This window comes from Schistosoma haematobium, chromosome ZW (assembly GCF_000699445.3).
Source record: "Schistosoma haematobium chromosome ZW, whole genome shotgun sequence".
NCBI classification, from domain to species: Eukaryota; Metazoa; Platyhelminthes; class Trematoda; order Strigeidida; family Schistosomatidae; genus Schistosoma; species Schistosoma haematobium.
Window position 1 is genome coordinate 3,361,043 of NC_067195.1, and position 27,236 is coordinate 3,388,278.

The 27,236-nt window shown below is 34.8% G+C and overlaps 1 protein-coding gene across 3 annotated transcripts in view; it reads right to left on the reverse strand.

The window, feature by feature from the left end:
• Positions 1–27,236, reverse strand: part of EDC4 (enhancer of mRNA decapping 4) — a 59,420-nt gene that overhangs the window by 24,487 nt on the left and 7,697 nt on the right. The window contains exons 7-14 of one of the 3 annotated variants that reach the window (XM_051210196.1): positions 25,483–25,687; positions 21,937–22,021; positions 18,503–18,555; positions 12,804–13,006; positions 6,886–6,935; positions 3,963–4,199; positions 2,094–2,344; positions 361–1,065 (exon numbers count right to left, since the gene is read on the reverse strand). In XM_051210196.1, the coding sequence (XP_051070162.1) occupies positions 361–1,065; positions 2,094–2,344; positions 3,963–4,199; positions 6,886–6,935; positions 12,804–13,006; positions 18,503–18,555; positions 21,937–22,021; positions 25,483–25,687 (1,789 nt within the window). Of the gene's footprint in view, positions 1–360; positions 1,066–2,093; positions 2,345–3,962; positions 9,863–12,803; positions 18,556–18,827; positions 25,688–27,236 lie in introns of those variants that run through there. The other 2 variants (XM_051210194.1, XM_051210195.1) reach the window with 2 other exon arrangements.

Genomic DNA, 27,236 nt, shown 5'->3' on the forward strand with positions numbered 1-27,236 from the left:
CCGTGTTCACTACTTTTATTTCATTTTTTCAAGATTTACTTACTTACGCCTGTTACACCACGTGGAGAAGCATAGATCGCCAACCAGCATTGTAACAAAAAATGGAACCACCCTTTGCTACACAATGCATTCAATGCTCTAAGAAAGTGTTAATTATCAACTGTTAAATCCTCTAGAATAACGATTATTCTGATGCTGTAAGTAATGATAATTTCGTAGTGTAATGATGTTCTTGAATAATACTGCTTATCAAAGACAATAATAATATATCTGATATGAGGAGATATGAGGAGAATAAACATACTAAGTATTTTGCAAATAAACAAAAACAAATTTTTTTTTCATTTTAAAGAATCTCACCTAAAATGTAATCGAATTGTTTACTTTGTTTTTCTGAATTTATTGATAACATTTCCAAATGATTTAAAATTCTATTCATTTCATTATGAGTTCTTCTGTTATCGTCGTCGTTGGTATTGACTTTGTTGTTCTTGTTGTTATGACTGTCATGCTCAGTAGTTTCATTAACTGTATCTATTCTGTTAATTGTGGCGTTTAAAATATCTTCCTCTTTTAAAATTGACTTCAAATCTTCAAATGATTGGTAGTTGCGACAATCATCATCATCATCATCACCTTCTTCATCAGCATTGTCAACAGCCCTACCTACACCTTCACCTTCCCCACCCCCACCACCACCACCATCATCATCATCATCATAAACAACGAAATTACAAGTGCTTAATGATGCCGAGGTAATATCCAATGGTGATGAATTTTGTAAATGGGTTTCTTTTGCAGTAGTATTAGTAGCAGTGGTCGACCATAATGTAGTATCTTTAGTTGGTAACATTGTTAACGAGAGTTGAGATGGTAGTGAAGGCGGCAACAGTTCCAGTGGTGGAGACATTGACGATGTTGTTGTCGTTGTTGTTAAAAAGATTAAGTCATTCTCATCTATGTGATTAGTTGTAGTATATGCTTCATTGCTTAAATTTTCATTATTACCATTATTATCACGAGTTGGACTACTTGAATTTAATGGGATTTTATTCGTTGTTGTATCTGGTCAAATAGTTAATAATAATTGATTGCGTGAGAACGAAAATTAAATAAATAAATAAATGAACAAATATTAATAACAATGTTTAAATCATTCAATGAAATGTTTTTACATATGATGCATTGTTAGATTTTTATTTAAGAACTAACTCAATCAAGTGTGGAATAATGTCCTCAGCTAATAATGCATGTAAGCCAGTCACTGTTTGAATAGCTGCTAATTGGTAATGAATGTGAAGCTGAGAGATGTGGGGTCGAATCCTACAAGAACTATCAGTTCACTCAAAATTTCAGGTATGCATTGATGACGAGCAACGTTTTCTAGTGAATACCTCACCAACCGGCTGATATCTCAACGTAGTGTTAAATCACTTAGACAATTTGGGAATAGGATTAGGTCAGTTCTAAAAGACAAGATAAGTATGAAATCGGTCATTATTCAGTGACAATCACTGAACAGTTACAGCATGTTCTTTACTGTACACAAAAACCTGAATATTACTTTAATCACAAAGTCAACGTATTTCTAATATATGTGATTGAAAAATAAAAAAACACTGACATAAAGAACAAAGTTCATGCAGTTATATTGCTGAAACTTTATTATAGAGACGAACTTATTTGGCGTTCGAGATGAATCAAAAAAACATAAACGAACACAGATGATTTACAAAACTTACGAATTTTGGAAGATATATAATTCATCAGTTTAAATCACAAGCTGATTTTAGCTAGACCACCATTGAAAATCTGGAAGAACTGGACGGTCGAGGTGGTGGGTGGGCTCTACCGACTAGTTGACAACTACGACGAAATGGCTATTCACGTTTTCGATGGTAGTGTGATTTGAACTGGAAGATATCATACTGATTTTGACTAGCATGGTCCTATAGTGTAGTTACATCCTGGAGTGGATAAAGTGTACTCCAAACTTGAAAAGATTTAGCGCTGTAAACGATATATATATATATATATATATATATATATATATATATATGGGTACAGAAAAAATTTAATAAATATCCATTCACCTGACAGTAATTTGTCCACAGAGTCGGGCGCATTGTCTTCAAAATCGATCTCCCCATTATCATCGTCATCATCATTACCGTTATCACCAACTGCAACACCACTCCTATAATGCTGTTGATGAGTTGTCGTGGTATTTTCAGTCGGAAGCGTACAGTTATCACCCGTACTGCATAATGACGGTACACAATTCATAGGTGGGAAGTCAGAAATCGCAGTTTTATCAGCAGTTTTCGAAATAGATTCAAAAACACTATTGTAAGAAAAACAGTTAAACACTAAATAATTTATATTGTTGATCATATGATTCGGTCAGTCAGTCATAATCAACATAGAGACAGACAAAAATGTCTACGTTATAACCGGAATAAGTGGTTGAGGAAATCTAGTAACATGACTCAAAATCGTCCACAAGGACGCAAATTTACTCACAGTTTATTTTACTCTCGATCTTAAGTCCTAGTATTCCTTTATATATATACCTTTTCGAACTAACTTTTCGAGTCATATTCCCAAAGTTAAGTTTTTCTCATTATCATTTCTACCACACTATTTCGACTCCATTATTCGTTTTGTTGTGCTAATAAAGTATGGCAATTTGGGCTAAAGCATATTTGTGCCACGCACTACGATGACTAACTGACTAGGACAAATGTGTATTAGCTCAAGTTGGTTTACCGCACATCGATACGATAAGATAAAATTAAAAAGATGAATTATGAAGGAGTCGAAATAACGTGGTATCAGTGATATTTAGGAAGACGAGATGATAGAGAATCTGATTTGAGAAAATAGAATGACAAGGTATATGTGGACATTAATTGTTGCCATTTACATGAATTCATTTAAAATGAAAGTCGAAAGGGGTCTTCATATGATCAACAAATTTTGCATTATATCAACTTATAAATGTCCTGTACGTACGTTCCCCGTCAAACAAATGTACGTCATTTGCTATGTGTATGATATTAAAAATCTACTTACCATTTCAGAATCATTTCATATATTGAATTCTATGGAACATATGCCATGCTATCTATATTAGGCCCTAGAAACAGTATATATAAATTTTACACTCCTATATATAATCGCTTGTTATTTACAAGGTTGTTGGGTCGGCTTCCGGAGAACTTTAATGGAGCCTCCAGAGGCCCCAAGAAGGAGCTAGAGGGTCCCAGCCAATCAGAGTATGATGGAACGTTCGAGAATTCCAGCGTGGCGTGCTACCATTGATCGGCAGCATAATATGACGTTAACGAATTGGCTGAAATAAGATGTTGATTTAACAGACGCCAACATCTATAAATACCCTTGATTTTCTGTACTAGAATGAACCTGGGAATAAAGTGTTTTCTCTCCTACTTGTGTCTTCTCTCTGGAGTTCAAGTTGCTGTGTAGTTCTAGTATGCGGGTTACGGGAATAGCTTAGGATTCGTATATAGCGTTCAACTTACACGACTTATCAGGTAACAGTAGTATTTAATTATTTGATCTATTAAGTGTTTTATGTGAAAAACAATCGTTCTAGTTGTATTATCGCTTCATTTTAGATGTTAGTCAGCCCCTCTCCCCTTCATTGAAAGTTTCCTGCTCAAAATAGATGCCAAATTTACATTTAACCTCAGATTAACTCATCATTTTTTTAAGGAAATATTTTGATGCAGAAAAATACATTGCCAATCAATAGAAGACAAATTAACGAGTTTGATCATAAGATTTTTAAGACGAAAAAAATCTACAGATCAATGATCAAGATTCAACTGAGTTTGTTACAGTGTATGGATAACTCAACGAGACAATCTAAGAAGAGTAGAGAAGTAGGGATTAGTGAAAAGATTCATGACAAAAATAAAGTAAAATATAAAACTCACAGTTCTTCAGTCGACTGATTAGTCATGTTTAACAATGTTACAGAAAGAACATTTTGAAGTTTTTCCGCTTCCGGTGGTTCATGTTGACTTGGAGAAATTGTTTCCATATTATGATTGAAACTGGAATTACCCTCAATTTCAGTTTTAATAGATAAATGGGAATTAGAACTATTTAGATTCGTTAATTTCTCCATCAACAATTGATTTTCCAAAGTGTTAGGCATTAAAGAATCATGACTAGAAAAGTGTGTTTACATATAAATGAACTGATCATTGTGGTAAATGAAGAAATAGGGTTTGTAAATTAGAAAGTGATATACTTTATATATAAATATATACACTTGTTATGTTCCGACAAGAATAATGAATGGTAATCTTGGGATCCATTTGTGGACCAATACTATACGTATATTATTATTGTATAATTGTTAAGTAACTAAACTATTCATATTCATGTCCCTCTTATTATGAGCTTGATTTTGACCTATGAACTATTATTATACGATTTACCATTCTTCAATTATGTCCTGACTATGAATTACTACCTCCCTCACCCACAGCCACTTTTGGCCAAATATTGTACACATGTTGTTTCATATTTTATGCTACGTTGTGGTCTGTTTGATTGGTAATATAAACTCAGTATGTTTGATATATAATGATTCATATCGCATAGGCTGAGATTGGTGTTCTGAACTTAACTGGCTGGGTTAGGCGGAAAGCAGGATCAATCAGAACTCTAGGCTGCTCGCACGTGTTTTACGCGTCCTTGGTCCGATCGATAAGTCACTGACCCCTAATCGGCGGTCACAAGTTATAACAATACTAAGATATATTACTACACTTGATGTAATTGTAAAAGACTAATCAGTAAAATTAATTTAAAGGTAGCTCTGATTTCTGGTACCTAATAAGTCCTATAATTGAACATTTAGATATTGACTTTTCAGTTCACAGAAAATCTTCCATTCTTGAAAATCGGACGAAAATCAGGGTACAAGAAATACAAAAATATTTGATTAATAAGGTTAGATTATGTACAGTAATCGAGAGAATTTATAGGATAATAGACGAATTGAAGATTGTAGACGTTTTAAGAAAAGATACAAAATTGTGGAAATTTTCAGATAATGAATTATTCAGGGATAAAGAAAGAACAATCACTCGTTCCTTTGATTTTTACCTATAAGTTTTCAATGAGTAGTAATTGACTTCAGTATTTTCTGGAGGTTGTACATACATATTTTAAGCAAACAAAACTGCGGAATGACGGCTGAATTACTTAAAACATACAACGTTTAACTGCTACGTTGGAAATTCAAACCCCACTGTAAGTATATGAATCTGAGTAGCTGGCCCATAGCACATAAAGTGTATGCTAAAAAGTCGATTTTGCACCAATCTTTATCAACATCATTGTCACGAAGAGTTCAAATGATAAAAATAATTTATAACTTTACCACATGCAATTCATATATTCACAAACAAGACCTCCAATTTATTTATTTAAACACAAACATTGGTACAAGGAAGTACCGAATACATATATGCCACACTTTATCATTCGGTTTGTGTGAAGGCTGGGATACTCCCAGTCAGTAAGTAACAACGTAGAACTTCGTACGTACGTACATCAGTTCGAGTTGCCACACCACATTAGCACAGAGATGCAGTGGTCGATTCAAATCCCGTAGTGGTAGAGGTAGTAAAAGTATAAGCAGTAGTCAGGAAAACTAGTGTTTGGAGATGTTATTTAAAGAGTATAATTCAGTGAAATAAATTTGGGGAGAGAAAAAAAGAGACAAGGAGGAATAAGGAGATCAAAATTTGGGAGAACACAAAGAGTGGATGCACCTGCGCCATTGCAAACGATTTTGAGTCATGTCATTTAAGGTCTCTAACCATCGGTTGCCATCATCTCGCGGTCCCCAACCAAGTAGTCTACACCTACCAACATGACTCAGTCTACTTGTCAGTGACTTCATGAACTTGTGCCATGTTTTGGTCTGGCCACCCCTAGATTTCTTCCAACCTACTCCTATACCACTGAACATGGCACGTCGAGGCAGTTGGTCGTTGGGCATACGCAACACGTGTCCCAGCCATCTCAACTGATGAAGTCTCACCACTTCATCAATCGATTTGCCATCCTTACCTAGTACCCGTTTCGTAACAACTGCCCTGGCGCCCAAGCCAAAGCAAGTGGTTTTCTAAGGGGCCACCCCTCGAGCGTTTTACCAAGATGTCTAGTCCACAAGGCAGTGGAGAAACGTTAGGAGAGGCAGTCCCATGGTAGCCAGTGACCAACAATAGGTTCATACGCCATTTGTTCTTTTAGGATCCTGGAGCAAACTACTTGCCCGTTCCGCCTCTAGAGATTATGGAATTAAGCCAAATTGCAAAAAAATACATTTTACCGACAAATATTGTAAATTTATTATCCTGTGTTAAACCAGCCAGTCACTGAATACTGAACAATGTCATATATGAATACGGTTCAGTACTGACTAAATCGTATCAGTCACTACATTTTCAGCCATTTTCACACTGTGTTACTGAAGGCACATCAAATAATTCATTTTCAATATTTGGAATTACCCACGGCTGTTTGTAGTGTATGCAGTGCAGCCCAAAATGCCAGATGAAAAACATATAGTGAGATCTTATAGTGAAATGATTAATTGAATCGAGAGCTAAGTAGCAACATTTCCAAATGAGGGAACATTGACGAGGAGGTTCGAATATATAGTAACAATCGCCACAAGGTTGCAGATATGATAAATATAGTAGCTGGTGCTGTACATCGACATTTGAAATATACACTAATAACGGACTAATAGTACTAAGTATGCAGTCAGTTCTGAATAACTAATGGCATAGGGCAAAACACATATAAAATATAGAAAATGATTATTTCACTTACCCTAATTGTTTGCTAGTGAGTATTTCAGAGGAATCACGCTCATCAAGAACCTTGAAAACAGTAAATAGAAAAATGAGTTCATAATGATTAAAAATAAATGTTCAAAACTATGCGATAAAATGAAAGAAAATATTCAACGCGACCTCCAACTGTCAGTAGATATTCTTACAAAATCGGTGAGGTAAAATATAAATATGAAACGGGTAGCTATACCTTATGAACTAGTTAGTTTATCTATATAAGTAATGGTTGTAAACTCTGTGTTACTAGCCCAATATTTATTGCTGTATCGACTGCCATCCATACATCATAATTCGATTAACTTGTGAATATGTTACTAAACACCGTATAAGAAAATGTCCCAGATATGTTAATCACTGTTTTGTGATCTTCCATTTCACTAATATGATCACGTAAGGCCTCGAGGCCTGAAAATTCTATATTTCACTCAAGCCTGAATCATTAGTACACATAGTTAGCTATTCATATACATAGGACTAAATAATCATTCAGTGCTTCCTGGTATCCTATATTTTATTAGACCAATTCACGTTGTGAACTACCGACATACATAAATTCACCCCAAAAATAGTATCCATGTCGTGTATGTAATGTGGTTACAATATGTAATATGTTTATCATATTTGATTTTGTTTCCACATATTTATTGGACGTACGATTTATTATTGTATAAATTGTCACATTTAGACAAATATACTACCTTTCTGATTCCAAGATATACAGTATGAACACATCTATAAATCAGAACAAAAAAAACCACTTCCACACAAAATACGAGTACCATAAATAAATACAAACTGTCAGTAGAAGCTTATGATTCATGAGAATAGTTCCACGACAAAGTAAAAAATCTATTTTGAGTTGATAGATGATGGATTGAATGACTAACAAAGCTCGGTAGACAACAAAGTTTTAGTGTGTATTAGACGTATTGCATGACTTGAAAGCTAATAATACTAACCAGATGTCTAAACCAAATTAATTAGGATAATGATGGAAATTTCGATAAAACAGTTCAAATGGATTCAACCCTTAACTTTCTTGAGTTTATGTATAGTCTCAAACTTCTTATTCAAAGATTTTACAACTTGCTTAAATCAAGTCCCAAATTTTTTGTAATAATGAATGAAAATTCCTAACTGGACTTCAATAATCGCAGATATATTAACACGACAACTTCACCTAGACCTAACACTTCTACGGTTACTGAAGGTCTCAAGCTCGGGGTAACGCAGGAGTGTTGGACTTGGAGGTTAGCGATTTCATCCAGTAAGAAAAATAACTTTGCTAGAAAAAACTCTGTTAACACGAAACTAAGTGCAAAAGTATTAATAGAACACCTTAGTTTTATACAGACTACCAACAATTCAAGCATCACACAGGTAATAAATGGAATGGAATGAGATTACATGAAATAAAACGGCATGAGGTAGGGAATGTCCAGAAATAATATTATCAAGTAGTCCGATAGATAAAAGTTACGTAAATACAAAAGTGTACATAGACACGAGAGTTTAGGACTAGTTGTATAAATAAGTACGAAGTGACCAATTGAATCTTAATGATGTACTTAGTTATTACATGATGCAACAGTTCTGTCATTATATGCAGTACAAACAAGTGAAGACTTGTATAAACTTGTGTTCCCTAAATACAATTCCTTCTCCTCATTGGATTGTGTCATTTTGTAGGTTTTCTTGCACCTTTCGGATCGCCCAAGAAGATTTATCTATATTGCTTCGGCATTATCTTGATTAAGCATTAAAGTAAAGTATTGGCATCGGAAAATCATCATTTTTTTGCTTTGGATAATGATCAATTTTAACTTCTGAAAACTGGACTTAGTTCATATGTATTCGATGTGTACGGTGGCTCAGTTAGTTACTTAATCTGATTTTCAGCTGCTAAGTCACGGAGTTGAAACTCCCCATACATTCTTTAACTTGGACAATAAACTGCGAAGTATTTTTTTTTACACCTTGCATAGAGTATGTCTCGAACCCAGATCGGTATAAGTATCTGTAAATGAGTTCATGTATCGTCCCATCATCTAATTTTACAATTTCTATCGTTTGTTTTACCAATAATAACCATAATTACACCTTAAATTGATATTTACCAGATGTTTTTTTAAAAGAATATCACTCTTGATGTATATGTACATAGTTTTAGATACAATTCAAGCTATCTAACCTCGGTTACAAAGTGTTAATATTTTTCCTATAACGATATAACACTCAGTAAATTTTCCTGATTCATATTTCCGTATGACTTTTGTTAGTTCCCGATTAGTTGCTGCCACTTTTAATTCGCTGATTTTCCTATGTGCTAAAGTCATACTTTATTGTCACACATTATCTCATTTACATTTCAGTCAACTCATATTATAACAAAAGAGTGGATTCAGTTTTTCTTTTGTTTCCGCAATGTATATTATTATACTGAGATAAGACTGGTGACTAAGAATATACTCTCATTAAACTGGATACTCATACGAGATACACTATATGATCACTTTACATCAGATACACGATTTACGACCAAAAATAATGAACTTAAAAGGTACAGACTGGACAATATTTTATTCCACACAGTTGAAAGCAATCATTGTGATACTGTCAGAGTTCCCAGACCGAAAGCAGGCAGTTGTCTTAAGGGCTTCTTTGTACTAATATTTATATGTTCAATTAAATTAATTAAATAAGTTAATTCATTAACTTACAGAAGAAATATAAACATGTTTAAGTGTTTTCATTACAAGCATATTAGACAAACAATAAAATGATGGATGTTGACCAATTCGTGATTTAGATGAAAGTGCCAAAGATGGAAGATTGTTAAAAATATGATTAGTTGTAATGAATGTATACAGTAATTTGAATATACATTTTTGATAAGTTTTATGAATTGTACTGGATGACAGTTTCGAATGTGAAATCTCAGCAAATTTATATTGCTATCAAGAATATTTAGTGAAGACAACCAAATTAGGGAACAACGAATATACATATATAGTATTAGTATCTTTATCAATACACATCACAAAATTTGACTAACTTAAAGGTTAAAATTATTATTTATTTATGTTAACACATAGATATTGGTACAAGAAGGCACCAAATACATATGCGCCAGACAAATCTCATTCGACATGTGTGAGGGCTGTGATACTGTCCGGGTGCACAAACCGAAGCGGGTGGTTTTTTGGGGGGACCATACCTGGAGCCTTCGATCTGAAGGTCTAATGCACAGGACATTGGAGGATCGTAAGGAGATGCAGTCCCAATGGTGGCCGGTGACCAACAATTGGTTCATAAGCCATTTGTTCCCACAGGATACTGGAGGCCATGTAAAAATTAGAATCTTTCATATGGAATTAAAATTTACGACTTATTTCATTACAGCTAAACAGTCGATTGGTGACTTAGTGTTGGAAACACTAGACTTTTGATCTAATACATCCAAGGCTAGAATTCATGCTTCAAGTATTTCACAGTTTGGGTACCTGGGTAATGGTATAATTAACCCTGACAAACAAAAATTGTGCCTCTAAATGAAGTACATAAAAATGTACTTGAATGAATTTTAATAGACAGTTTAAATAAATTTAGTAATAAGAGAATAAGTAGATCCTTTATCCATATTCTTAATATTGCCAATGATCACATCTTATTGGTTAGACTAAATATATGTGTAACCGGTCGGATGAAATTCAAACTGCATTTATTTGTAAAGAAGGTCTAACACACGACTGTGGATGTAATAAACAACAAGTTCAGCATATTTATTTATTTAGCCAACAACTTCAATAGTATTGTTGAAAACGTAATAAGGGGTGTTTGAGTAAGGTGACAGAATTTAACCATAATTCAAAGTTGAAACAAAACCGATTGAAGGCTTTGAATCATAATAAAGTATATTCAAAACCTGTAAAAATTTCATTGAAACTTGACCATGTAATCTGCACCTACCTATTTGGCTCAGTCTAAATTACAATGACTTAATGCACATGGGCTCGACCACATCTAGCTTTCTTTTAACCTATTCGTACCAGACAGCATGGCCCATCGAGGTAATTAGGAGGTGGGCATACGTATAATATTTCCCAACCATTTTAGTTGATTTATTACCTCATCAAATGACTTCTCATTCTTACATGGTACACTGTCACTAACCTCGGCATTACTTACTCGGTGGTCCGAAAATACAGGAGCAATGCTTTAAAGACATCTATGATCGAATGCTAGTATTCTACGAATATCCTACACTCTTAGTGGCTATATTTCACACCCATTGAGTAGAACAGGGCAAACGGATGCACAGAAAACTCGTTATTCCATGAACCATTCCTTTTCAACAAATACATTTCTTATGAAAAACTATACATCAGAAATTTGTTGAAATTTATTCATTTATTTGAACATATAAAAATTGGTACAAGGGGGCACTAAATACATATACGTCACACAATAACAATGAGACCGGTAGCAGTTATCATTGATTTGCGTTAGGGCTATGATACTGCCCAGGTGGCCAGACCGAAGTATGTGGTTTTCCTAGTAGGCCACACACGTAGCCTTTGACCTGAAGGTCTAATCCACAAAGCAGTGAATCAACGTTAGGAGATGCAGTTCAGTGGTGGCCGGTGGCCAACAATTGGTTCATATGCCATTTGTTCCCTCAGGATTCCGGAATCCATGTGCACTAATGGTTTGGAATAAGGATTTTCCAACCTCCCTATGTGGATCCTCCATATTCACCAAAGGAACGATGTTTTAAATTACAGTAGGCTCAAGATTAAAAGAACAATATTCGTTTCAATACGGTTTAGTTAGAAGCATATCAACTTATAGCTACAGATATTGATCATGATTATCATACACGGATGGCGACTAAAATGTCTGCATTTATTGAAAAGATTGAATCCAATAGTCAATGACTTGATGCGAAAATATGTAATATATGTACCAACTACACATCAGTCGATGATTATACACGTCTTTACACTAATGGATTTATCAAAAAGAAAGATTTGATAGAATGCGATTAATTTAGTAACATACTTATGATTTAATACTAGTAGTGCAAATACACCTTCAAATTTCGAATTAATGTTTCGGCTAAGAACCCAATCTTTTTAATAAAAGTTAATTCATTCTTGTATTAATAACAATCACGAATCCATTTCCTTAAAAATTTGCATTACTGTGTGACATTTATAATCTTTTGGTTGGATGTTACCACTTCCATTTGGCATTTTTCTCCGTCTTAAGTTTGTGCCTGGTTACTAACTATGTAAAGTTGTTCCGCTCTAATTTTCTCTAAGTGGAATATCAGGTTCCCTTCTGCACTACTGTCTTCTTTCTTGGTTCCATGACCAGGAACCATTAGTGAAAAGTTCTGTGTGTTGGTTGCTAGTTCATTTGTATTAGAATAACCTCGATTATTCATTATTAGCGGCTGGTGTAGGCTAAAACGGACAAATTGCAAGATACAACAGTTTCACAACGGTTATTCTGTATATCCGACTGTTTGATAAGCAAACGGGAAACTAACACTAAGTAGAAAATTTCGAAAGTTATCCAAGCTCTTAATGAAACGCAAAACGTAGAAATCCTCTTACATACTTTACCCACTTTTAAACTGTCAACTAACAATGTGAAACAGTTTATAGTAAATTTAAACAACTCTGTCTGAAGCCCTTCTAGAGTTACTGCCCATCCCAAGCTATGACAAAAGAAGGTTGTCTGACATGCAGCTACCAAATCCATCCCATAAAAAAGAAACTTGATAAAAAAAACTCTAGCAAGTAAACAAAAGTAAGGAATAAATAAAGAAGTAAAACGCAAGTAAAAATTGTTTTTCATAACAAAAACGTAAAAAAAAAGCAAACTTACTTCATGAGATTCAACTTTTTCTTGAACAATAGCATTTATGTTAAGTGATGAAGTAAAAGGAGAAGGTATTGAACTTGACATATCCTTATTACTAGAGCTATCAATAGCAGTGGGGAGAGTAGAATCTGCTAATTCCTGCTGATGATGAACAGGTGATTCCACTGAAGAATGCCTCATTATATTTGTAATTAATTCGAGTTTATCTATAAGTATAAAAAAGGAGTATGGATATATAAAACTGACTGATTAGTCATTTTTGCCTAGACCTTAGGAATTGACTGGAAACTCCCGACCAATTCACAATGTGACCATTAGTCTGAGTGACTCAATATTGCATGCATTATTGTTGAGATGTAAAGTAGTTGGAGACAGGGCACACTAATTGTCATTAAGGCTCACTAGTGTAATCTTGAAACAACTAATTCACACTTTGAGATTCAAGCCCTTATCATTCTGCTTTACAGTCGTAACCACTAAGTTATTTGTGCCACGACTGAGTATCCTACCACCTAACTTCAATCACCTAACAAGAATACATACATATGTATGCTTTATTTCTATGATGTTCAACAATGTAGTAGAAAAGTGTTTAGATATACTATTTGAAACTCTACTGAATAGTAGTGAATGAAAATTCAGTACTGAAATGAATTGTTATGAAACACAAAAAAAGGGTTAGAAGGAAATTCTAACTATACATGATAACAAAGTGAATATCTCATTAGATTAGGATGCATAACAATAAAGGTGAACTCCATAACAGACAGCATTAAAGAGATATCATGATGTAATACAGATGTAAGTGTTATTTACACTTGTATATTTTTATAACACAGTTTAATACGTGTTTGTACTGTTATCGGTAAATAGTCGAGTATCGACCTATTTTTCATGATGTTCCAGGATCAGTTTAATATATACTATTGCTACCTCCTTGTATTTCATTTTTACCTGTTAGTGCTCAATCATTATGCTGATGACATAGTTTTATTTGGCGAAGACTCTGACAAAATGCAGAGTCTTCTGACAAATCTAAGCAACAATGCAGGTGTGTTCGGGATGCGATTCTCCCCCTCGAAATCCAAAATGTTGCTTCAGGATTGGGTTGCATTGACACCCGAACTAGTGATAGGGAGTGAAGTAATTGAGCGTGTCGACCGCTTCACTTATCTTGGAAGTCTGATCAGCCCTTGTGGTCTGGTGTCTGACGAAATCTCAGCACGGATACAGAAAGCTCAACTAGTTTTTACCAACTTGCGTCATTTATGGCGTAGGCGAGATATCAGTCTATAAACCAAAGGACGGGTTTACTGCGCAGCAGTTCGTTCCGTCCTCCTTTATGGCAGTGAAACATGGCCGGTAAGAGTAGAGGATATTCGTAGGTTACTAGTATTCGATCATAGGTGTTTCGAAATATTGCTCGTATATCGTGGGACAATCGAGTAAGTAATGCAGTTGTTAGGAAACGGGTACTAGGTAAGGATGGCAAATCAATTGATGAAGTAATGAAACATCATCAGTTGAGATGGCTTGGACACATGTTACGTATGCCCAACGACCGACTGCCTCGACGTACCATGTTCAGTGGTATAGGAGTAGGTTGGAAGAAAGCTAGGGGCGGCCAGACCAAATCATGGCACAAGTTCATGAAGTCACTGACAAGTGGTCTGAGTCATGTCGGTAGGTGTAGACTACCTGGTTGGGGACCGCGAGATGATGGCAACCGATGGTTAGAGACCCTGAATGACATGGCTCAAAATCGTTTGCAATGGCGCAGGTGCATACACACTGTGTTCTTCCAAATTTTGATCTCCTTATTCCTCCTTGTCTCTTTTTTTTCTCCTCTCAAATTTATTTCACTGTATTATACTCTTTAAGTAACATCTCCAAACACTAATCTTCCCGACTACTGCTTATACTCTTATTACCTTTACCACTATGAGATTTGAATCGACCACTGCATCTCTGTGCTAATGTGGTGTGGCAACTCGAACTGATGTACGTACATACGAAGTTCTACGTTGATACTGACTGACTGACTGAACTCTTCAATTTCTCCTTTATATAGAATAGTGACAGTTTTGTAATCCCTTCATAGGTTGTATGGTGATAGTGAGGATCAATATACACTTCATTTTACAATGTTCCGTAAATATCTCCAAATCTTTTTTGTCGTTAATCCCTTCCGCTTTTCTAAAGGTGTAACTATTCATGATCAAAAATGGTTTTATCATTTTTTATGTAATCTAATTCCATTTCAATGTGGCATAATCGAACGTAACTAGTCATGTCGTTCTTTCAGTCAGTCAGTCAGTCAGTCAGCTACAACGTAGGACAAGGCACATATATGCATCGGTACAAGTTGCATAACCTCATCAGCACAACAAGATGGACACCGGATTCATAAAAGTAGTTAATTCAGTTGTGGTAATATATAAAAGAAAGATTTCAATAAGGATATAGAACATGAAGAAAAAATTAGTCCATAGAACGAAAGATATGAAGAGATTTTAATCTCATAGTTTAAGGGAAAACAGAGAGTGTATACACCTACGCCATTGTCATCGATTCTGAGCTATGTCAACAAGAGTCTACAACCATTGGTTACGATAGTCACGCGAACCCCAACCAAGTAGTCTGCATCTACAAACATGGCTCATACCAGAAGTTAGTGATTTCAAGCACTGATGCCACGTTTTGTTTTGGCCGCCCCTAACTTTCTTCCAACCATCCCGAACACCGGTTAGCATTGCATGTCGTGGTAATCAGTGTTCGGGCATACGTAATATGTGGCCCAACCATCTCAGTCAATGAAGATTCACAACCTCATCGATTGATTTACCATCATTCCCTAATACCCTGCGTCGAACATCACTATTACTTACCCGGTGATCCCAGAAGATGCGAGCAATATTTCTAAGGCATCTGTGGTCAAATACTAGTAGCTTACGAGTGTCTTCTACTCTTAATGGCCATGTTTCGCAGCCGTAAAGTAAAACAGAACGAACTGTCGCAAAGTATACTCGTCCTTTTATCAACAGACGGATATCTCGCCTTCGCCATATGTGAGGCAAGTTGGCAAAAGCCAAACGAGCTTTTCGAATCCGTGATGTCGTTCTTTACCTTTATGCATATATGGTACCGTTATGAATTTCAATAATTTCATTTGAAATAAACAGATAGTAATATACTATATACAAATCCACAATTTTATTACAATTAAATGATTTTATGTTGAATTTTATATGCTTACTTTTTTCTAATCAATTGTATCTATGCACACAATGCCCAATAAAATCATCTCGGAAAAAAAACCCTGATAATAAGTTCAAATTTCAGGTTTATTCGACGCTTGCCATTGTGTGAATCGATCTAATTAATACTAGCCTTTTATTGGATATGATCTCTTTTAATACTGACATTCTAATACGCTGGCCATTAATGGAATAAATCTCACTCATACAATACATATCGACAAACAATGATTTTCCGAATTGATCTTATAGCTCGACATGATCAATTTTACATATATAATGATTAATAGACGTGAAGATTTCCTATATGGGGCCTGATAAGTCCAGCTATCGATAAGCCAAAACTGTTTCTTACTATTCAGTTCTTATAACCCTAACCTACTTCGACATATCAACTGGAAGAATAGAGCGAAAAATTGTGAGTAAACACTTTACTTCGAAGTAAGTTTATGTACAGGAAAAATGAGGGTAGTTATAGAGTAATACATAACCTTGAGTATTTAGAAATTTCTGGGAACATGCTAAATATTAGTATGGCTAAACAATCAAGCAAAACTGTGACACGTGATTCTGGATTCGTAGATGTCTCTGGAAAGTGTATATTCAACGATAATCGGATTAAGCGTTTCTGGGTCTCTAAAGATTTTGACAAGGGATATTTTGGGACTCTCACGACAAAGTCCAGGACGATAGTGTTAAACGTAACGAACTCTTAATTCTTTTTATATAGATTTTATATAACAGACAAACCAAACACTAATCGTACCTACTAACTGGAAACATATAACCCAGTAATATTAGATTTTATAAACGAATGAATAAAGATCTGAGATAGCAACTCTTGGATTTTCATAAAGCTGCAAAGCATGAAAACTTAAACTTTAAAACCCATAGCCTTAACCATAACCAATAACAATAAAGGAATTTTAAAAAATTTATTTCGATCATCTAAAGGGATTCGAGAAGATTGATCATTCATATATCTATGTGAATGAATTTCAATATCATTGTTTATCTAATTAACAGAGAAAGTAACCTGTAGAACATACTTTGTGATACAGTATTGTTTCCCACTTTTAAAAATTATTGATTTACAAAAGTTGTTATCTAATCAGGCTAAAAAAAAATTAGTTGAGAATTTATCGTAGCTATTTTAACCTTATCTGTATTCTCTGACCACTATTAGTGTGTAGAGTAGACTTTTAAACGAGACAAAAATTTATGAACAAACCAATGAAATTAAAGGTAGCAAGTCTTGGATTTTGGTGAGAAACTAATTCATTCAAATGATCAGATGGTATTTTGGCATGATAGGTGATGTAAATTACTTACGCATGTCACCCCTAGTGAAGGAGCAACATTCTTCATTCAACTGTGTGCTAGACAATCCTTTCCAGTTGCTATCCACTCTTTTCATGTCTGCTTCTAATGCTCGACGCATTGTGTTTTTTTGACCTTCCTCTTTTCTGCTTCTCTTCAGGATTCCAAGTTAGCATTTGCTTGGTGATGTAATCTAATGATTTCCGTAATGTATGTCCTATCCACTTATAAGGTCTTTTTCCTAATTTCCTCTTCATTTGGAAGTTGATTTGTTCTCTCTCACTATAAGCTGTTGCTGATGGTATGCGTTTAACGGACATTAAATATCTTGCGTAAACAATTGTTTATAAATACTTGTACTTTTTAATGATGATGATTGTGGTAGTTATTTAAGTTCGTGATACAAAACCTTAACTCATAACTTTTCAGTTCTAATTCCAATTTGTCATACTGATTGATAAACCCTTTTTGACACTAGTAATTAGATGAGTTCAGTCAATCAGTCGACTACAATGTATGACCAGGCACATATATGCATCGGTAGAAGTTGCATTACCTCATCAGCACAACAAGATGGACACCGGATTCATAAAAGTAGTTAATTCAGTTGTGGTAATATATAAAAGAAAGATTTCAATAAGGATATAGAACATGAAGAAAAAATTAGTCCATAGAACGAAAGATATGAAGAGATTTTAATCTCATAGTTTAAGGGAAAACAGAGAGTGTATACACCTACGCCATTGTCATCGATTCTGAGCTATGTCAACAAGAGTCTACAACCATTGGTTACGATAGTCACGCGAACCCCAACCAAGTAGTCTGCATCTACAAACATGGCTCATACCAGAAGTTAGTGATTTCAAGCACTGATGCCACGTTTTGTTTTGGCCGCCCCTAACTTTCTTCCAACCATCCCGAACACCGGTTAGCATTGCACGTCGTGGTAATCAGTGTTCTGGCATACACGTAACACGTGGCCCAACCTCTAACAACACTCAAGACCACTGTATTCATAATTAGTTGGAGTTACATTAATATCACTTAAATATCTTACATAAATTAGTCTCAATAATACTCTTTCTTATTTAATTTCATTATTACAATAATAATTTTGTAGCTTACCTGATTCAGATCGATAAGGCAGATCAAATCGAATTGTACCATTTAATAAATTTCTATAGAAATAAAACATTAAAATAGTGTGATCAAAAAAGAAAAAAAAAAGAAAATTAGTGAAACCCAACATAAATTACATGAATCATTTATACATATGATGAAATGTAAATGGAGTTTGTCATGAGATCATACCAAAAAAAAAAAGGTATAAGAGAAGATCAATAAAATAACTAACTGTATCATGTATTATTCTCATATACATTGGTATGCATTATGAATGCTGAAGTTAATTGAAAGAAAAAAACAAAACAATTATCTAATAAATATGATCAAGTCTATGTGAAAGATTTAAATTATAAATGGTAAAATAGATAGACTTTGTGTATTGTTGTCATATGTTAATTAATTCAATGTTTAAATTTACACTTGCATAGGTGTTGACAACACAAACCTGTTGCTCATTAATTTTTTTGTTGTTGTTTAGTTTAAGCGACAAATGATTTATTGTCAAGACAAATTAAATCAACAGATATATACAGATAAACGAGAGAAAGAGAGAGAGGGGCGGGGAGGGAGGAGGATGGTGGGACAAACATATGTTAACTAACTCAGACATGATGATTGATAGAAATAAAATGTAAAACTTTGAGCAATCATTGATATTTTCAACACATTTGGATTGTGATGGAAATATAGTTCCAATGAGAATGTCTTCGATTGGGACAATAGACACACACACACACATACACAAGAAAATCAATCTGTATGGATTTTAAACAACTGAAATCGATCGTTGTTAAAACGTATGCTCTAGGATATGTTTCCGTTTAATTTATTATATCACACTCTGAAAAAAGTTAGATGTAATTACCAATACTAGTAATGATAAAGTCAGGGGTCTTGAGTGCAGTTAGAGGTATGAGGGTGGTTTTTACTACTTGGTTGCCCACATCGTAGAAGGGTTTTTCTAGAGGTACCTGAAAAGCAAATTGGGTTTAAGTTGGTCTTAGCGAACTAAGAGCGTGACCTTAGTGCCTAAGGGACAACTGTTTGAGAACGGTCACATACGACCTTTTTGTAAGTAATTGTCATGTCAGCCCTATAATTCTTGGGACATAATCGTCGGAGGCGGAAATCTGTGAGATAAAGTGAGACGTGTATTGTTAGGGTCAGCCTTTTGTAGTCGCATCCTTCCCTGTGGGAAGGCAGTATCACTGTTGTGCTGTTTATGTAAAGGAAACACCTTACTGCCATCACACCTCCGCACAGTCAACAGTAGGACTTCGCCGTCGGCCCTTGGGTTTGCTGCATTAAGTCGTACAGTTATTCGACCGACCTTGGGGAACGATTTTTTCAGCCAGCATAACCGGACTAGTTCATCACGATGGGCAAGTCCGACCACCACCTCAAGGTAGCAGCAATTTTTATTTTATATATTACTACTATTGAAGTAACTCCTATGAATTTGGTGATCATCTTGTTTTGCTAATGAAGTATGGCAACCTGGACCGATGCATATATGTGTCTAATCCTACGTTATAGCTGACTGACCGAATAATAAAGTCAAAATGACACTATGTTACATATATAACACCAGTTTCATTATTGGAGAATATAGTTCGATAAGGTAATATATTTATGAAAGAATTCAAGTACCCTAGAAGTACACTAGAAAAACGATCATTTGACTGCTGATTGATGTTCTTGTAGACGAAGATGAAGAGGGCGTCCGTTTTGTCTGATGTAGTGTTTATCGCAGTTGGCACAATTTATTTTGTAGACGCCATGACATGTCCTCACTTATATCAATGCACGTGGACAACTGCGGACATACATTCGACCGGAAAAATGTTGAAATATTGGATAGTGGAAATTCCAAAAACATTAGAGAATTTTTAGATACTTGGCACTCAGGTCAATCAGCAATCAACAAACACATTGAAATCGATCCAATTTTACAACCAATCAGGAAAATTATGGACAAACATAGGACAAAATTCAAACCAATAGGAGATACAACCAAAACAAAGAAGTAAACAATGGCAGGTTTAAAGTCAATAAGAACCAGTCAACATCAAGATCTACAGTATAAGCTGTGAACCATATGTGGAGAAATTCGAATACTACACTACATGAGACCTAAAATTATTGGATGCAATGGTCCTTAGAGGAATTAAGGATTTACACTGTAGAGCAGCTTATCATATTAGGACAAAAAAAGACTGCCCAGTGCTTCCTGTATTTTTTTTGATAATTGTTTAACTAAAATCAATTCATAATGTAAAGTATATCCTGTAATTTAACAGTTCAATACAAATTAATAACAGTATGACAATAGAGAAAATTTCTATTCAGTTCGAAGAATTGAACACATTGAATCTACACAAATTGCTTAAGGGAAAATTAAATCAATGTACAATAGTGAATTCAAGTAATCACATGTAAAAAGTGTAAAATTGTAGTATAGAGACAAGTTTATTATTATTAAAAAATTAACTTGAAGTTTCGCGGAAAAAACTCAAAAACAAACAGGTAAGATGTACAATAGAAATATCTTTTTGTAGCGTAATGTTTAGGTTAAACAGGAACAGGGTGTCAATAAATGATAACAAGTTAGCTGATAAGATTATAAATCTTCATCAACCTAAGTAATTACAATGTGATAGGTATATTGGACAACCGCCTTCTTCAACAAGCGATGCTTGTTATTGAGGAGGTAGAAAACGTGGCATCAGTACATAAAGTCATTGACTATTAGTCTTAACCATGTTTGTAGATGTAAATTACCTGGGTTATGTTTAACCTGTCAGCAGTGAGTATTACTGTTTTGAGATGTTGGATGACATGGTTCAGAATTTGGTTTAATCGGTCTTCCTTTTAGTCTATTTTGTTTATAGTAAATTCACAAAGAAATCATTTTATTGATGTTTTACTAAATAATAGATAAGTTAGTGACGTAGGAATGTCAAAATAGCTATCTACACATAATTAATTCATATTGATATAGCCGCAACGATGGTTCTCTAATAATTTCATCTTTATAACCCTAACGAATTTGTTAATAAAGATATCGTATGTTAACGTGAATTTTCCGCAAAACTATTTACGGCTATGAGAGGTATTCATAGGCAAATTTACCGACAGTAAATTGATTACTTTGATTACTTTTGTTAACAAATATAACTGATTTGCACAAACTCTCTGTTCATTGACTTTTAAAAGTGGCTTCAAAGTCATGAGAGGATTTTTGAGAGTAGCCTAAAGCTACAGTCCTTAAACTAGAGTTTTATCATGTACAATAGCAATTTACTAATCATACACAAAGGTATGCAGTTTATTCATTAGTTTCTATTTATTAAGAAAATGTTTGTGATAAAATTTTAAAACAAAAACCAACATGAAAATAATCAAAGGAATGGGAAAAATGCAAAGATACTAACCGATTATGAATGATATGTATATCCAAACATATTTGATCCATTAAAACTTTGTGTGAACCGATTTTCTCTTTGATCGAAAGGGGATCTATTGAAGTGAAATGAAATTGAAAAGAATAACAACCATGATAAGATGAATAATCGATCAACAATGTAGAACGTGGTGTGCATTAATTCAATTTGCCAAAACATAATACATATAGTAAGAAGAAATTATTAAGACAAATCCCAGAGTAATAAAAATAATAACAGTATCAGTAGTAATAGTAGAAAACATTGGGTTAAGATTGAAGAAAGAATAGTGTAAATAGATTTAGAGACTCATGATTTAAGAGGAAATAAAGATAGAATGTACCCGGATCATTAACCAATGCCTACAACAATTATAAGGACTCTATATCTACCAACATGACTGAATCCAATATAATTGATCAACGAATACTGTATCTCAGTTTCCCCACTCCAAACATTCGTTTAACTAACTCCTATATCAGTTAGAATTGGAGTCGAGGTAGATTTTGACTGAGAATACGTGATACATGTCTCAAACGTCTCAGTGGATGAAAAACCACAAAGTCATTAACAGATTTCCAATCATTACCTTGATTATTCGGTAGTTACAGGATATATATCTAAAGCTTTACAGATAAATAATTGTAACTAAACACCAGTAGCCTACGAATGTCTTCTAATCTTAACGGCCCCCAAATACCCTGGTACGGCCGAGAGTGGGGAGTGTCAGCTCACCCTCTTCAAACGCTCTCACATGGTCACGTGCATACAACCACTGCCAGGAAAGCCCTACCCACTGCCTTTTCGCGGTGAGAGTGTAGTTTACGAAACTGATAGCACAAAAAGCGAATGTCCGGCAGTTTAACCGGGTTGGCGGACACGGAAAATCCACATAGAAGAGTTGGAAAATCCTCACTTCAAGCCACTGGTGCACATGGACTCCAGGATCCTAGTGAAACAAATAGCGTATGAACCAATCGTTGATCACCGGCTACCATGGGACTGCGTCTCCTGACGTTGCCCCATTGCCTTGTGGATTAGACCTTTAGATGAAAGACTCGGGGTGTGGCCCCCTAAGAGAACCCCCTAACTCGGTTTGGGAGCCCGAGCAGCGTCCCAGCTCCCACATAAATGGAATGATTTACGTGACGCATATCTATTTGGTGCCTCCTTGTACTAATGCTTTTGTGCTTAAATAAATAAATAACCGTCATATTTCATAACTCATAAAGAAAAATGCAAAGAACTACTGTGCAGTAAGCTAAATAATAATAACAAATACATATTGACATTATTTTCAGTTAAACAGAGAACGATGAAAACAACTGGCACAAATGAATAAAGGAATAAATCAACTTGAATTATGTATAACTCAATCAGTAAAAACCAAACAGTACAAAGCAATAACCAATTAGTTGTTTTGGGAACGATCATTCAAACAGTTGCTGTGATATTATAGTGAAAGCGCACACAGATTGACTGTTTAATCCTATTTTGAAACTTATCAATAATAATCCACAATAAATACTACTAGTCAAATTACGCAACAAGATAGAGAAAGCAAGAAAGTCAAAACGCGCCAAAAAAAGTGACAATATTCAATTAACAGAAGCAATGATTGACTATAGAGATCAGTTTAAGGGAAATAATTTACATTGCTGTGTATTTTAGTCACTATCTATTGAGTTTGTTCAACTAGTGTGATTTCTGTCAAGAGTTCTTGTATTGTTTCAGGTTTGTCAGTAAGTCAGCTACAACGTAGAACCAGGCACATATATACATCGGTCCAAGTTGCCACAACTCGTTAGCACAACAAAATGAACACCAAATTGATAGTGGTTACTTCAATGATAGTAATATATGAAAGAAAGATTGCACATAAGAATATGATACAGGGAGAAAGAATTAGTTCGTAGAAAGAGAGGAATAAGGTCATTTTTATCTCACAGTTTAAGGAAAGATAAAGAGTGTATACACTTACATTATTGTGATCAATTCTGAACCATGTCACCAAGAGTCTCCAACCATTGGTTACCATAGTCACGCGGACCCCCAACCGAGCAGTTTGCATGTACCAACATGGCTCACACCGGAAGTTAATTACTGTATGGACTAATGCCACGTTTTGGTTTGGCCGCCCATAACTTTCTTCCAACCGTCTCCAACACTAGTCAACAATGCGCGGGTTAGAAAAAGTTGACCCCAAAAATGTACACGTTGCCTTATCTCACGGACTTTCGTCTCCGGCAGTTAGGCCTCATCAAGTACGGAGCGGACATGAAAATTACTCACAGAAAGGTCGTATGTGATCGGCCACAAACAGTTGTCCCCTGGGCACTGAGGTCACGCCATCAGGTCACTAAGACCACCTCTAGACCATTTCCCTTTCCAGGTACCCCTAGAAGAACCCTTCCACGGTGTGGGCAACCGGAAAGTGATAACCGCCCTCATGCCTCTCACAGCACTCAAGACCACTGTTTTAGGTTCGTAAACTTTAATTACATTTGAAGCAGTGATGTATTGGTGTCATATTTAGGTGCCAATCGGATTTTGTGTAACTTGTACTCTATAGCTATGAATTAATTGGATCGCTCACTCAGCTGAACCATTACTTGTTTCCAACACCTGCTCTGGTATTAGATCACCGATGCAATTTCTTCCATAACAGCCCCACTGACCTTTTTCATCTAATCTCTTATTAACAAGTATGAATATCAACTAGCCGTTATGCAATACTGACGTGCTTTAAGTCAAAATTTTCTACTTTTATTACCCATTATTGATCGCAACCATCCTAAAGATGGTTAACTATATAGAATTTTTAGAGCCAACTAACTGTGGAATGAGTAATCGTGTAACAAAAATTAAACGAATATCAACACAATTGTGTTTTCTCTTGTGATCTTTAATCTGTTGTGGCTTGAAATATCATGCTTTATTGCCCAATTAAGGTTGCGATTGTCGACTAGTTCACCAGTGTGACAGGACAGGTCATCATCTGTCGAATGACAGGTAAACATTGAGATTTTCAATTTTCAGTTTAATTAGGATAAGTTAAGCGGTTAGAGGTAATCAGCAGGGAATTCTGTGATACATTTCTTGGATGTTGGCACTCGTTAGTATTGTGAACGAAATTTGGTGATCTGCAGTATTATGTTTAGTACGATCAAACACCTAATATCTCAACATAATGCACACTATGTTGAGTAATTTAAACTAGTGGCTACACTGCGACTTAATCGACACAATTTGATCAGCACTAAAAGATAAGACAAACATAACATTGATAACTACTCAATGACCAGTTAATTGTAATAAGAATAGAGAGAGTAGATTGTTCTGCTTTGTAGGGGATAAGTTTATGTACAAAATTCATATTAGACAGGGACATTTAACTGACTAATTACTTTAGTTGTCAGAACAAACAGTAATCCAATATAACTATGGGGTGACTGAATAAGTTTTCTTCCAAGAAAAAAGACAAAAAAGATTAACTACTATTTATACGACATAATTCTCATATGGATACGCACTAACCTACACCAGTTTTAGCTTTCCTTGAAGAAGGACCTAAAGCAAACAACAGACACGGTGTTGTCAATAGAAATTCTCCAATAGAAATGAAACAGCATATCTTCTTCGATACTGATAACATTGATGACGATGAAGAGGACAACGACCTTTCGTTATCACTTGAAACAAGAACATCTTTTACAACGGCCAATTCAAGTGTATACAGTACCTAAACGGAATAAAAACGAAGATTATTAGAACATGTAAGCACTTTTATATGTCAATATGAGTAAAGTTAGTAATACTGTTAGGATTGATAAATTGGGAACATGTACCGAAAACAAAAATCAATGTAAATGGAAAATTTCAGGTCAGCATTCAAGATGTAAAAAAGTAATAAATATCCTCAAAACCAAAGAACACACTACGTCGGGAAACAGAGACAGGCATGAGAAAAATGAACAACAATTGGATAGAACTGGAAAGGAAGACCCAGGACAGAGTGGGGTGGAGAATGCTGATCGGTGGCCTATGCTCCATTGGGAGTAGTAAGCGTAAGTAAGTGTAACTAGAATTATTCGTAATTGTTTTGGGTTTTTTTCATTGTTTACATTTATGACTGAATTTCGATTCATTTACGTTGACACAAGGGGATGGATTGTATCTAAAACTGTGACTAAAAAGCAATATCAGGAGATCCATTAATGATATAAATATATATTATCAAACATGGATCAAAATTCAATCCTGAATATCAGCAGGGAGAAATTGAAAATTCTGACGAATTAATAATAAATATCAAACCTATTGAACAACGTATTGACTGTTATAGCTCAGTAACCTGATGGATAACGTATCGGTTTTTGAAGTGCTAACTATTGGATTGGAATAATAGTGTGGATATCAACAGTGGAATACAGATACAACAAACTAACGAGTCCTGGGGATATGACAAAACACATATCCTGTATTTCACTACTAGTTATAATCTAAAAAGTATAACAACTATAGTTTACAGAAATTCTACCATTTATATAGAATAAAGAGGAAAGCTTTTAAAAGTATAAACTAACATTAGACAATAAATTCGATGTGTATGATAAGAGTACTGCTAATGATCAGTTTTTTTTTCGTACTTATTAAAACAAACACAAAAATGAATCCTGTCGTTAAATGATCTACTTATTAAATGAAACTGATCAGTCATAAAAATAAACAAATTCGATAGATGTGATTATTTGAATTGCTTATTTATAATACTTGGGTTCAATAAATCACACTGAGCTATGTAGGTGGATGCAGAATACTTGGTTGGGGTCCGTGTGACTATCGTAACCAATGGTTGGAGACTCTTGGTGACATGGATCAGAATCGATCACAATGGCGTAGGTGCATACACTCTCTGTCTTCCCTTAAACTAAGAGATTAAAATGACTTCATATCTTTCTTTTTACGAACTAATTCTTTCTCCCTGTACTATATCCTTATATGCAATCTTTCTTTTATAAATCACCATCACTGAATTAACTACTTTTATGAAACCAGTGTCATTCTTGTTGTGTTAATGAGGTATGGCAACTTGGACCAATGCATATATGTGCCAGGTCCTACGTTGTAGCTGACTAACTGACTGATAAATCACACTTCATAAAACATTTTCACTAGATACGATTTTGTACTCCATTGACACAAATAAAAAAACAGGAAACAATCTTATTTCACTGTTAATACGTTTGTGATTAATAACTATAAAGATAAAAAACAGAAGATCAGAGTAC